We start from the raw sequence: 13223 nt of genomic DNA, 5'->3' as shown, positions 1-13223 counted from the left end.
ATTCGGAGCCATTTGGTGTTACAAAGTTAACTTTCGAGTGTTATTAGGCAACGATTTACTGCATTAATTTCGTAATTATTTTTAAATCCTGTAGATGGCAGCACAATAAAAATTTTGCAATAAAAGGAAAACAAATGTTTCTAATTTAAATTTTCTTTGCTTTATTAACGTATATAAATATAATTAAATGAATGAATAATATTATGTTCCGAATGAAATAATATAAATATAATTAAATTATATATCTTCAGTGAATTTTAATGTAAATATCTATGAAGTTTTTTATACTATTATATTTTATATTTATAAAATTACCTATACAGACTGTAAGTAATCTGTAACAATGAAATAAATGTGTGAAATTCTTTTATGTATATACTATCCAAAATAATGACAAACTAATTTTTTTTTCAGTCCCTTCTCCCACTATTTAGAGATTTCAATTTGCACTACAATTTGGTGAAGGGGGATGTTGTTCTTACACCATATCCGGTAAGTATAGTTTCTTATGGAGGAAGATATTAATTTTATATATTATCATTAAAAAATTGCATATATGAAGATATCAATTTCATTTTTCTGTGATTGATTTTTCTAGCAATTTCTTTTTTCCTATGATATTTAAGTTTCAATTTTATGGAAATTTTGAGTTTTTTGAAAAAATCATTTCAATTTGGAAAATAACACTTTCGTTTTTTAAATTGTTAGAAAATAAATTTCGAAATATTATTTTACCGCCGTTTGTAGCCAGATTATGTCCAATATATTTTTGATAATTGGAATTGGAATAATCTTATTAAGTGAGTGGGTTGTAATTATTTATGTTTTGAAATCCTTTCGTTTATTAATTGAAAATATGACATTTCAAAAATGCTTAATATCATATGCAATTGCATTTTAATGAAATTCAAATTTTTATTACTGCATGATTAACATAGAATGTGCTCATTTTCATTTAATTTGATTCAAAAAAGAATTCTTTATAAATCGTTTAACATATATCACTGCAGTGTAAACTCTTTTACATTCGAATAAACAACTGCTTAACATCAGATTGACTATGAAACGCATGAATAATTCCGAATACGCAATCCTAGTTTTTAAAAAATAACACCAACAGATGGCAGCACTTATATTTTGTTATATATTTTCGAAATAAAATAACAACGATATTTCTCCTATTCTGGAAATTACATCTTACTTTTCTATTCTAGAATTTTATTTTCAACTTAAAAACCATATATTGATTTTTTTTTTTTAAATTTAGAATTTACGAATCAAGAAGTACTTTATAAAAACACTCATAAAAACATTTATGTTAATTAACATTCGATTTTGTAGGTTGGATGGAATTTATGGAATCTCTTCATCGCAAATATTGCTCTTGGTGTGACAATATTATTGTATAATGGATGCCCCTTCTATCCTGAAGCCGGATTTTGGGAAGTCATTGACAAGTACAAGGTGGCTTACACTTTCTTGGCTACTAGCGTTGTCGATAAGATGGAAAAAAATGATGTGGTTCCAGGTAAGACATGAGACGGTAATCGTTAAGTCAAAATCATCATAACCAATTGATTACTGGTAGCTACTTTTACACTGTACTGTTCAATTTTTGATTTTTATACAATTATTTTAGAATCTTATTATATGAAACTTCGAGAAATATTTAATAAATGTAAATTTGATACTGAATATCTATGCCAGATTTATCTATTTATACTAAGTTTACGAACCGGATGACTAAGTATAGAATATATTCTATTTGCTCAAAAGGCTCTATAGCATTTTACGATAACTTCATGATAATGTATGATAGTCAGAACATGGAGAAACAATGTAAAAATTGTTTTTTTGTTTATTTTTAAGCGTTATAACAGTATCCAGTAAGCCCATTAATACGCTTATGAAATACTGAGAGTCTAATTTTTTGAATTTCTTCTGCACACGATTTAATTTGATTTGATTTTAACTAATAGATCGAATATATTTCTTGAATATATTAACAGAAATATTTATACCCGTTTGATTTCAGCAACGAAAATTGTTTTATTTTGTAATTGCATTACTATCCTTGATGACACAAAGGAGCAAACAACATTTTTATGATATCTGTACAATATATGATATCTGTTATGATATCAAACAACATTTTTATGATATGATTGTCTATCATTCAGTATATCGAACCATACCGTGGAGATATTGTACGATTTCTTATGCTAATATGGATAGTAACAATAATAAGAGTCCAATACTGAAATACTTAACTACTACATCATTGTCTACTACATCATTGTCAGATAATTAAATCCTCCAGTTTATTAAATCACCACTGCAATCACATTAAATTATTATCATCATTAATACATTGACCGGTGCGCTGGATTTCTGACAATATAATTTATATCAGACTGCCGGTCACCGGTGAGCCTCATGACAGTCAAGATGTTAAAAATATTTTGTCGTAAAATATATTGATGCTTATGTGTAAACATCATGTCTATTTTTTATTATTTATTTAATTCACGATAATTAGAAAACAGATTTTTTTAAAATTTTGCTTTAAATGGTATAGTGAAAGATTGATATAAAATAAATAATGCTACTTCAAATAAAAATTTGAAATCCATTTATTTGGTAAGAAAAGGTTTTTTGTTTCAAAAATAAATTGATACCCTGATAAATCACTTTTTTTAATACTGAAAAAAAAACACAACCTAATCTAAAATATTTAGTAGCATTTTACAGTCACAAAAGCAGACAGATCTTGATATACATTGTATTGATAACAAATTTAAATACAAATCGTATTCTATTTGAATTTCACATAAGTTTATATTTCTCATATTTATTTTAATCTTTCTTGTTGGAATTTGATTCTCTCTAACAAGTTACATTAGCTAAAGTTTTAGGAAAAGATCAAATTTGCTTCCATTATAGTTTTAAATAAATAAAACGAGTCTGAGTCAGCACAAAGTGTTTCAATGTTTTATTTGTACTGAATTCATAATTACCAATTTTGAAAGAAAGCACTAAAAGTAATGAAGATTTGAGTTAGATTATAAAAATAAGATGTCTAAGGTAATCGTAGTTTCATACAATGGGGAGCTGTATTATATTTGGTGTGAAGTATGAGAATCTTATTAATGACTGTTTTTTATTATTTAATAATGAGAAATAATGTTAGTTTTGAAATGATAAATCTCAGAACTTTTCTTTAGGTCCTGACTGCAAACTTGAGCATTTGAAGATGCTGACTGTTGGAGCAAGCCCCGTCAAATTGCAAAATTTCGACTTTTTGTTGAACAGAGTGAAATCGGACATGTTTGTGAATTGTTTGTATGGTAAGTTTACAGTATTACTATGCGTCTTAAAGTTTTAATTTTATCGATAAAACTATTTATCCAGTTCAGTTTTTTTTTTGTTAAATTGGTTGAAATTCTGATGAATTCTATGAAAATTCTGAATTCTACAAAAAATTTATGAACTGATTATTGACTTAATCTTAATCAATAAAAGAGGAAATTTTGAAGAAATGGGATTTCCTTATTTAAAAGTATTAATTTAAAAATATTTTTGAGCAACAACGCTGAATTGCAGTTGGTAAAATTTAGCTTTTCAATAAAAAAAATGTGAAATAAAGTTGCTTGTTATATTATTGATTTTAATTGGAATTCTCCAAGGAGAATCGTTAACTTATAAAAGTAGATAGTATGAGCAATTTCTGATATTATTTATCATAGAGCCTTTATTAAATTACTATTAGTTAGCAATTGTAAAAATGATATAAGGAGAAAAAACTGAGTCGAATAGCCTTCTTTTAAAACTAAATTGTTTAGGTCACATAATTTTGAAACTGAATATTATGATAGTGTGGTGAATTGCATATAAGCCAGTAACAGCGCTTCTACCCGAACAGCTGTTTTGGTAAAATCGGTTAGTTACTGGACTGCTAACCAAAAGGTCTCGACCACTTTTGTTCCACTAGCCTTGGACATACTGACACTGTTTCCTAATTTGGCGGAAATATCGTTGACACCATTCTGTAACGATACTTATTTAACTTCTCAGTTTTGAGGCGCAATGGATGGGTGACCTTGAGGATGCATCGATTTTAAAACCGTTCTTCCGTAGAGACAGAAATCTAGGCTAGATTTTTTTGTTTTTTTGTTTTTCTGAGCATGGAGAAAGTTGATTTCAGTCATCCGTGAAAATTATCATTTAGGGAATTAGATATTACGTTTTACTAACATCAAATCAAGGTTTTTGTTACAAAGTAATTTTTGTGCTTAAAGTCATTACAAATAGAAAAGTTTTTAATCTTTATTTAAAATCGTTTAAAAGCGTGAAGTTTTAAATAAAATCAATACTCTTTTCATTATTAAGAAATATTTCATAATATTAATTTAGTATTGAACTTTAATGCAATAATAATTTAGCATAATATTAATGTAATATGAACTTTAATGGAATAATAGTTTAGTATAAATTTTAATATAATATTTTTTTCATAATATTAATTTAGAATTATGTTACTTCTCGAAGAAAGAAAACTACTTTCTTTTCTTTTTCAAATCAAATAACGTTATTCCTAAATTCTAATCGAAGCTGTGCATAATTAAGCATAAATAAGCATGTAAATTCTAAGCGAAGAAAGGTAAATATTAATTAAAAATTTTACGATAAATTATTGCATTTAATTTTTATAATATAGAAAATAATAGAATAAGTTATCGAATCTTTCAAATCTGATAACCAAATTTTGATGCATTGCTTTTTGAATAATATTTTTATTTTGAAGTGATGAGTTTTATTTCAAAGAACCAGTTCTCCTTATGACTTGGAAGTCTTCTTTAAAAGCTATTTAAAACGAAATTTAATTTGAAAATTCAGAGCATATTTGCTTTATTTGTTTATATTTACTTTATTTTTTAAAATTTACTTTTCATTATCTAGCAGCACGCACACGCACGCACCCACGCACACGCACGCACCCACGCACACGCACGCACGCACGCACACGCGCACACACGCACACACACACACACACACACACACACACACACGCACACACACACACACACACACACACACGTTTGAATATAAATCCAATAATTAAAAAAATAGAAATTTTGTAGCATTTAATTAAAAATATATTAAAATATTTTTTAAAGTAGGAGAAAAATGGGAATAAAATTAAATTGGAATTACTAAAATGCTTAATGTAGTAAAAATTTTTTTTAATAATATGCCCTGAAGCTACCGTATATATATATATATATATATATATATATATATAATATATTTTATTAAAAGTCAGGTAAAATTTTTAAAATTTCTCTTTGTTAGTGATTACTTTCTCTTAAGTAAATATCTATCTACTAAATTTGTGATTTTAATTTCAATAATCTGATTTTACTAATACTGTTCAATACTAATCAATGTTTTTGATATGTAGAGTATATTACTTTGTAGACATTCTTAAATAAAAGTACTGAAGCTGATTTGTTTATTAGTTGACTATGGAATAAAAGAAAAATAAATTTGTCCAAGTTGTGCCAGTAAATAATTTGTCGTGAAGAAAGCAGACCATACGATTGATGTATTAAATCCTACTAGCTTTTCATTATTGCTTTTTATTACTGTTTTTCGTTACTCTGAATAGCTTTTTCTATTGCTGAAGTTTTATGAAAAAAGTCACAAAAGTGGGCAAAATTTATTATTCATAAGTAATGCCTTTTATTTCTATTTATTTTGATACTTAAAGTTGACAAATTACTTCTAATTTACTGTAAAACACAAATTAATTGCTTCTGAAAACACAAAATGAACCAAATATTTTAATTCCCCTGCTTTAAAAAATAATTTTTGGGCGACACCAAAGCTTTTAACCATTAATTTCTTAAAAGAAATGTCCCTACTTTGAATTAAAAATTCTTTGTTACTTAACATTACTTAGATAAAACTTACTTAGATTAAAAGAAAAAGTTACGTTTAGAAGAATCTTCAAAATGCATGTACATAAATAAAACTTATAAATTAAATGTTTGAGATAAGTATCCTGTATTATTTTGTTAGAAATATGAATATTTTCTTTCATATCTGAATAATTTCACTAACTGAACAACAAATAAAAAAAATTCAACAAATGGTTGGATAATAGTATTTATTCCATTATTCAAGGTGAAAAATTCTAAGGAATAATTCTTTATTTCTTTGCTATACAGAAACGAAAGAAATGATATTTTGTTTTTTTTTCTCCCTAATTTAACCTATTTTAAAATAACACCTTGACACGGCGGTATTTGGGTGTGAGTGCGTAGTACTCTGACCTATTTCTTGCAAGGTGATGGACAGTAAAATTACTGATAATAGAACGTAACGTCCCGCGGAAGTTGTTTATCAGTCATGCGTTTTAAGGATTGTTTCAATCAGTCTGATCAAATTCTTGACATTTCACTTTGAATTATTAAGAAATGATATGTCTTCATCTTCTAAATATTACTAATAAAAGTTAAAGCATAGAAATTTTGAATAAGATTTCTAGATATTTAAACTAATTAAAAATTAATGTTACTTTTAGTTTCCAGTATTCAAATGATCTGTATTTTTTTTAATTTTTTTTTATTTGATCAAATGATTTGCATTTTTTTTATTTGTAAATTTATCCAGTAATAAAAAAAACTTATTTTTTTCTGCACTAATTTTTTTTTGTTGCATAATATTAGATGAATACTCTTTCATATGAAACCAATGGAAAGTGGAATACAAAAAAAATCGCAACTCATCCAGTGTTTTTTATATGATAAATATATTGGTTGATATAGTGATATGATAAATATATACTTTTGGATAATACATATACATTGGATAATACATAATACTTAAATATATACACTGGATAATATATATGATAAATATATACGTTTCATTGAAATGGTAAATGTAATGCAATAATAATCTAAGGATTTACTTACAATTTTTTCATAAAAATACCTTGTTAGTTATAAAGAGAACTTATTTCTCTAAATCACTAAGATTGTTGATATTTATCAACTAAAAATGCAAAATATAACTGTTTGATAAAAGCTAAGTTAATAAACCATGACAAAATTTGTTAAATAATCATGGAACCAAGATTTTAGTTTTTACTTCCTTATTAAAATATAATTTATTTTTAAATCGTACACAACTATTAGGTGTGTTAAACAAATCAAAATAAATATGTGCTATTTTTGCTTTTTTCTCATTTTCTATTTAAAGAATAAAATAATAAACGATTTAATTATTTAGCTGGAGCATTAACTATAAATTTCTTATTGCTGGCAATTTTAAGTCATTATTTATATTATTAAATTAAGGCACTAAATTTCCCTACCAGTATTTTATATTTATTGTTGTAATAAAATATTTAATTTAGTATTTAAAGTCAACGACAACTCTATTCCTAATTTTCTATTTCTATTTCTATTTTTATTTAACTTTATACTATTCGGCAACTTGAAAAGATATTGCCAACCGATAAAAAAGTTTTATTTGGACTATTCATTTAGATATTTTGATTCTGAAAAGTATTTTTGTTTTCTCTCAGAATGCAAACGATATTAAAAATGTAAAGGATTCTTGTAAATTGTAACCAATTTGGTTGTTTGAATGTAATGTTTGAATGTAAGAATGTTTGAATGTAAAATTTAAATTGCTTTTGTAAAATATTTTTTTTATATATTTATATTTTTTTATTCATTTGAAGATGTTTTTGATCATGTGAATGAATTTAAATTTAAATGAATCCGTAATTTTTTTTGTTGTCTTTGCTATTTACACTTTCAGTTCTAAAACTTATAGTTTTTGAATTTTTAATAATGAGTTTATTTAAAAGAATGTACCATTTATAAAATTTCAGGAGCAACTGAGGTTATTGGAGTATTCTCAGGCTTTGATTGGAACACTCCAGTTTACAGCGCAGAAATTCAGGCTCCTGCATTGGGTGTTGATTGGAAGTGTTTCGATGCAGAAGGTAAAAATGAAAATATTATTGCTTTAAGCATAAGCATATATTATTTGAAAGTTTACTCTTAATCATTAAAAGTATAGGCATTGATTTGATACTTAGATAAAAAAGGTATATTTACCTTTTTATCAGACGAACACTGATTTTAATACTTATATGGTGGGAAATGCTAATGAATTTAATGATTAATTAAGAAATAGAAGCAGAACCAATTTCTAGAAATACAGAAATATAAAATGATTTTTATTTGTAAATGTACGTAACTTTATATCATTCTGTAATAACTACACTTGGTAACGATATATTTCTTTTTGCATATTTCAAATGTTTAATTTGAATTAAATCTTTTCTGCATAACTTAAGGTTCATAAAGTAATTTTAAGCATCAAATTATGGTAGATTTTAAATAATATGATAAATTTTCCAATTATTTAAATATTCTTACCCTTTGATTTATTGTGAATATGAACTTTCTTAGAGAAATCCCGTAATATCAGACTGTTATTAAAAAGTAATTGCGGATCACTATCTTCAAATTAGCACTGTTTGCTACTTTAAAGTAATTTTATTTTCTTATTCCTGATAAAATTGCGGAAATAATAAGCCGAATATTCATTCCTTAGTTTTCAATAATGAAAAAAAAATCCACTGAATTAAATTTGATGAAACAATAGAATGGTATGAATTTCATAGCAATAATGAAATATATCATTGAAAATTTTACCAAATATATTTTTAAAGAATTGCCAAAATTAAGAAAAAATTGCACCACAAATAAATTGGTAATTAAAAAAAACCTTTGAACGGAATAAAAATTTTTTTTCAATTGTATCCTAGAAAGATCCAGAAAATTATTCCAGAAAAATGATAAAATTTCGCTTAATTTTTTTTATCAATTAAAACTTAAAAACATTTTCAAAGTGCATATTTTTGCCCTCCTAATTTCATTATATTTCAGCGAAATTTCTTAACGGTCTGACTCGTAAAACGTCAATACTTACACATACTTTCTCAACACTTACACATTCAGATTAACCTTACTATTAACTGTTGTTTAAATATTGTTGACTTTTTACAGGTAATTCTGTAATTGGACAGAAAGGAGAACTGGTAATTTGCACTCCAAACCCATCATTCCCTGTCGGAGTTTGGAATGATGTTAAAGGAAGGAAGTTAGAAGAATTATACCTCACCAAATATCCAGGTACAAATTTTTCCTTCTTATTGTATAAAAAAGAGCATTTCCAAATATTTCTTGCATCGAGTGTTATTCGCATCATTGAATAAAAATTTAAGAATAGAGAAACTGCCTTCTTAAGTCTGAGAAATCTAGATAAAAGTGTTAAATTATAAGCTGTAAATAAAAATGTGTTCACTCATTAACTTGCTTCAATTTACCTATACCAACGGATCCCATCCCACCTCGAAAATGATGATGAAAAGCTTCCGGTATGGTGGTTGGTTCTCGCCATCTTGGTTGGTACAGAAATGGTGGGGAGTTGGCTATCTCCCATCGATAATGGGGCGTACTTCCCTAGGGAAGGGTTGTACCGCGGTCTGTGATAACCCTTAGGACTCAACCACAGTTCATGCCAGTGTTGCTGTCTCAGTGGTCTGGTCATTCAGCTTTTTTTTTCCATGTGCCTTAAGGCTGTTTGCAGTAAGTCAGTTTGTGTAATTACTTCAATCCTGCCCTACAATTACTTCACCTTTCCCTATGTAATTACACCATGGGCATGCAAATGAGAAATCGCTGGAAAAGAAATCGATTTCTCACTTCTTCTGTGGATTAAGTTTCTTCTTTTCAAATGATAGGATGTATTTACTTCCTGGAGGGGGTATTGAGGTGTTGCCGGTGATGACTCTTTGGAATTCCACTCAAGTCCTGTGTAAGTCTCGTAGAGACAATCGTTTATTTCTCTCCGAATGTCTAGGAAGAGTAGGAGTAACTCTTTCTTCATTACCAATACATCAAGCTTTAAATAGCATTTATGCATTAAGTACAAAATAAAATAATATTTATGTATTTTGTAACTATGATTTAATGATGATTTCGCAACTATGATTTATAATTGATGAAATTATTTTTTTAAAGGCAATACGACGAATTGTCCTTAACATGAATTTTTAATTTTAGCGCATGATCGCATTTAGTCGGACAGAATTTTCTTTGCTTAAAAAAGATATATGGACAGAGAGAGATTAATACATTTAATTTATATTTAATCGCAGTTTATTTTATGAGAGATTATTTGTTTACTTGAAAGAATATTTATTTTTAAATCAAAGTATTAATCGATGAAATTTTTTCTTTAGAATTCTCAAATAAAGAAGATGTTTTTAGAAACAATTTGAGCTGTTTCGAAAAACACTGTTAATTTAATTGTTTTCATTGCTATTAACTAAATGCTTTTATTTGAGATACTTTTTTGGTATCTCTGGCGCTTATGTAAAGAAAATGTAAAGAAATTTTTATTAACTAGGCATTTTCAGTTTTGGAAACTTGTTGGGGAATCGGATCATTTCAAAATTCATTTTGCGTTGCCATTTTAGGGACATATATACACTTTCAAAAATATGTATTTCTCAAAGAAGCGATTAAATTATTTTGTGGATGATCACCACAGAAATATGTTAACCTTTTATTCTCAGAGTTAATAAAAAAAAGTGGTAAATACATTTTTTTTCACAAATCAAAGTGAAAATAATTGCAATACTTTGATAATAAAAACAACAAATGTTTTTCCGAATAATTAAGTTATTTTATACGACAACATTAATTTTAACCGATTTCTCTTAGATATATTCAGGTTTTAAATTTCTTGGAGCTGCAATATAATTAGTTCATTTGTTTTTGATGTTTTGAAATAAGCGGAAAAACTTGTATTTTAGGTGTTTGGTGCCAAAATGACGAATGCTGGATAGACCCCAACACAAGAGGCATGGTTATCATTGGAAGGAGGTTAGTTTGATTTATATAATTGATTCCCTACATTAGAATTTTTAAACAATTATTTTGTATATCGATCATGAGAAACAGAAGATTTTTTTTTAATAATTAGGTATTTAAAACTTGATTATTAAAAAATCTTTTGTATAAAATGTTTAATATTTCTTAAATACAAATACTGGTATAGTTATTTTGTGGCCCTAAGTATTATAGACTCTCAAATTTAAAGAGTAATTTTTTAATAACTGGCCAAAGTTTCAAAGTTCAATATACACTTAATTTAATTAACTGTTAATCCTTTATTTTAATTTAATTATTTGACTATTATAATAAAAATATCTAAAGTAATAAATTCTTGAAAAATAAAACATGATTAATAGTCCATACTTTTTTTAATCTATACTTAGGACCTACTTTCTTAAAAGCAAAGAAAATGTTTAATTATTATGAGAATATAAAAGAAATATAAAATTACAAATTATTTTATAAGACATATCAAGAGGAATACAACACAGCCAACTTGATAGATAATTAATATTTATATATAATATAATTCATTAATTTACAATTATGTATTTTTCGACCAATAGTGACAAAAAATGTAGACATAATATTTCATAATTTATAGCATTTTTAAAAAAATTATTTGATTAGGTTAATAACATATTCTAAGATGTGTGCGACTCTCTTAGCCCAGCGACGCTAAAAATTGTCAGATTTGCTTTTTCAAAAATTTGTCAAAACTACTTATCAAGACAGCACGTTTATATAAAATAAACGTGTGCAATTCTAACCATCTTTTCATAAGCATCTAAAGATATTGAAAAATATAAAGAATAAACGTATTAAAAATGTTTTAGCGTTCCAATCACTTATGATTCTTAATCTATTTCCAGCGATGATGTTCTGAACCCAAATGGCGAGAGATTTGGCGCTGCAGATATTTATTATGCAAGTAAGTATTTAAATAATATTAATAAATCTCTCTATTGAAAAAGACAATTATTTTTTTAATTTTCAGATTTTAAAAATATGCTGATTAATTGTTTAATGTTGATTTTTTTTTTCGGGGGAGATCGGCACAATGGCCATTGTACTGATAATACTGCGCATGACTGAACTGCGAGAATAGTGTAGAGATAAAAGAATAATTTTGAAAATAGATGAAATTCGATGAGAAATTTTCACTTAAAATTGAACAATATTTATATAAGAAAGTTTATTCCTATTGGCTTCAAAAAAGGCAAAAGAAGGACAAGTGGAGTTTCCCAAAGTAATGTAAAAGTAAAATTAATTTTTAAAAACTGTAAACGTTGGAAATCAATCTTTTTTCTTATTTATACTTTGATTGGATAAAGCAAACAGACATAATGCATAGCGAATATACTAATATTTGCTCTCCAAATAATTAAAGACGATGATTAAATTTTACAAGTCTGGCAGTTAAAAGAATACAATCTTTTGTTAAATTCGGCATACCAGGTTTGACAGTATGTCTATCTCTTATTTTTTATTTTTCTTTGCCATTTAGAATAAAACAAATGGCAAATTTAATGTGTCGTTTTAAATCTTTAGTCAGAACAAAATTGTTTCAAAGACCATCATACAGCATAGTAATAAAATATTATCTTTGTATCCTTATAAAATGTGCTTTACAAATATCAGTAATAAATTATTTATAAGTAATGTAAATAAATATTCAGTTTAATTGCATGAATTTTTGTTTCTGTGATTGAATGTTTGAGAAACAAGAAATTATAGTTTTTAGAAGAAATTAATATAGTTTTTTTTATACGGAAGTTAGACTAAATGACTTTTATTTTTATTTCCTTTTAAATTTTCTTTTGAGATATTTACTTTTGGCATTATCGTATTTTATAATGCTATGGCTTCCTTGTCCTCAATAAGACACAAGTTTCACACACAATAAATTCTTTCATAATATCAAATTATGCTTAATGTAATATTTTCTGTAGTATTAAAGTAACTTACTAATTATCTTCTGAATTATTTGAAATTATTTAAAATAAAAAAACAATCAGATATATTTGAAGTTTCCAGAATTGCTTTGTTTTGCTTGCTCAGCAAAGCTTAATAAAATTTTCAAAGTATTTATGTCAAAAATAATTATTACTCTTTAAAATTAATATAATGAAAATGGAAGCTTTCATTAATATTTCAAATAATAGAATTAAATTTTCAAAGAGTTGCTTCACCTGGCAATCTGAAGGGACTTTATTCTGACTCTTAACAGCAGCT

General features: G+C 26.2%; 1 protein-coding gene across 2 annotated transcripts in view; it reads left to right on the top strand.

Moving 5' to 3' along the window:
- LOC129963179 (acetoacetyl-CoA synthetase-like) overlaps positions 1–13223 on the top strand; it is a 62997-nt gene that overhangs the window by 45256 nt on the left and 4518 nt on the right. For both annotated transcript variants that reach the window (XM_056077332.1, XM_056077331.1), the window contains 7 exons: positions 415–492; positions 1342–1528; positions 3225–3347; positions 7907–8020; positions 9093–9218; positions 10907–10976; positions 11861–11919. In XM_056077332.1, coding sequence (XP_055933307.1) covers positions 415–492; positions 1342–1528; positions 3225–3347; positions 7907–8020; positions 9093–9218; positions 10907–10976; positions 11861–11919 — 757 coding nt within the window. The remainder of the gene's footprint in view (positions 1–414; positions 493–1341; positions 1529–3224; positions 3348–7906; positions 8021–9092; positions 9219–10906; positions 10977–11860; positions 11920–13223) is intronic.

The sequence above is a fragment of the Argiope bruennichi genome, chromosome 3 (genome assembly GCF_947563725.1).
Source record: "Argiope bruennichi chromosome 3, qqArgBrue1.1, whole genome shotgun sequence".
NCBI lineage: Eukaryota > Metazoa > Arthropoda > Arachnida > Araneae > Araneidae > Argiope > Argiope bruennichi.
This window is presented reverse-complemented; position numbering and strand designations above follow the sequence as displayed.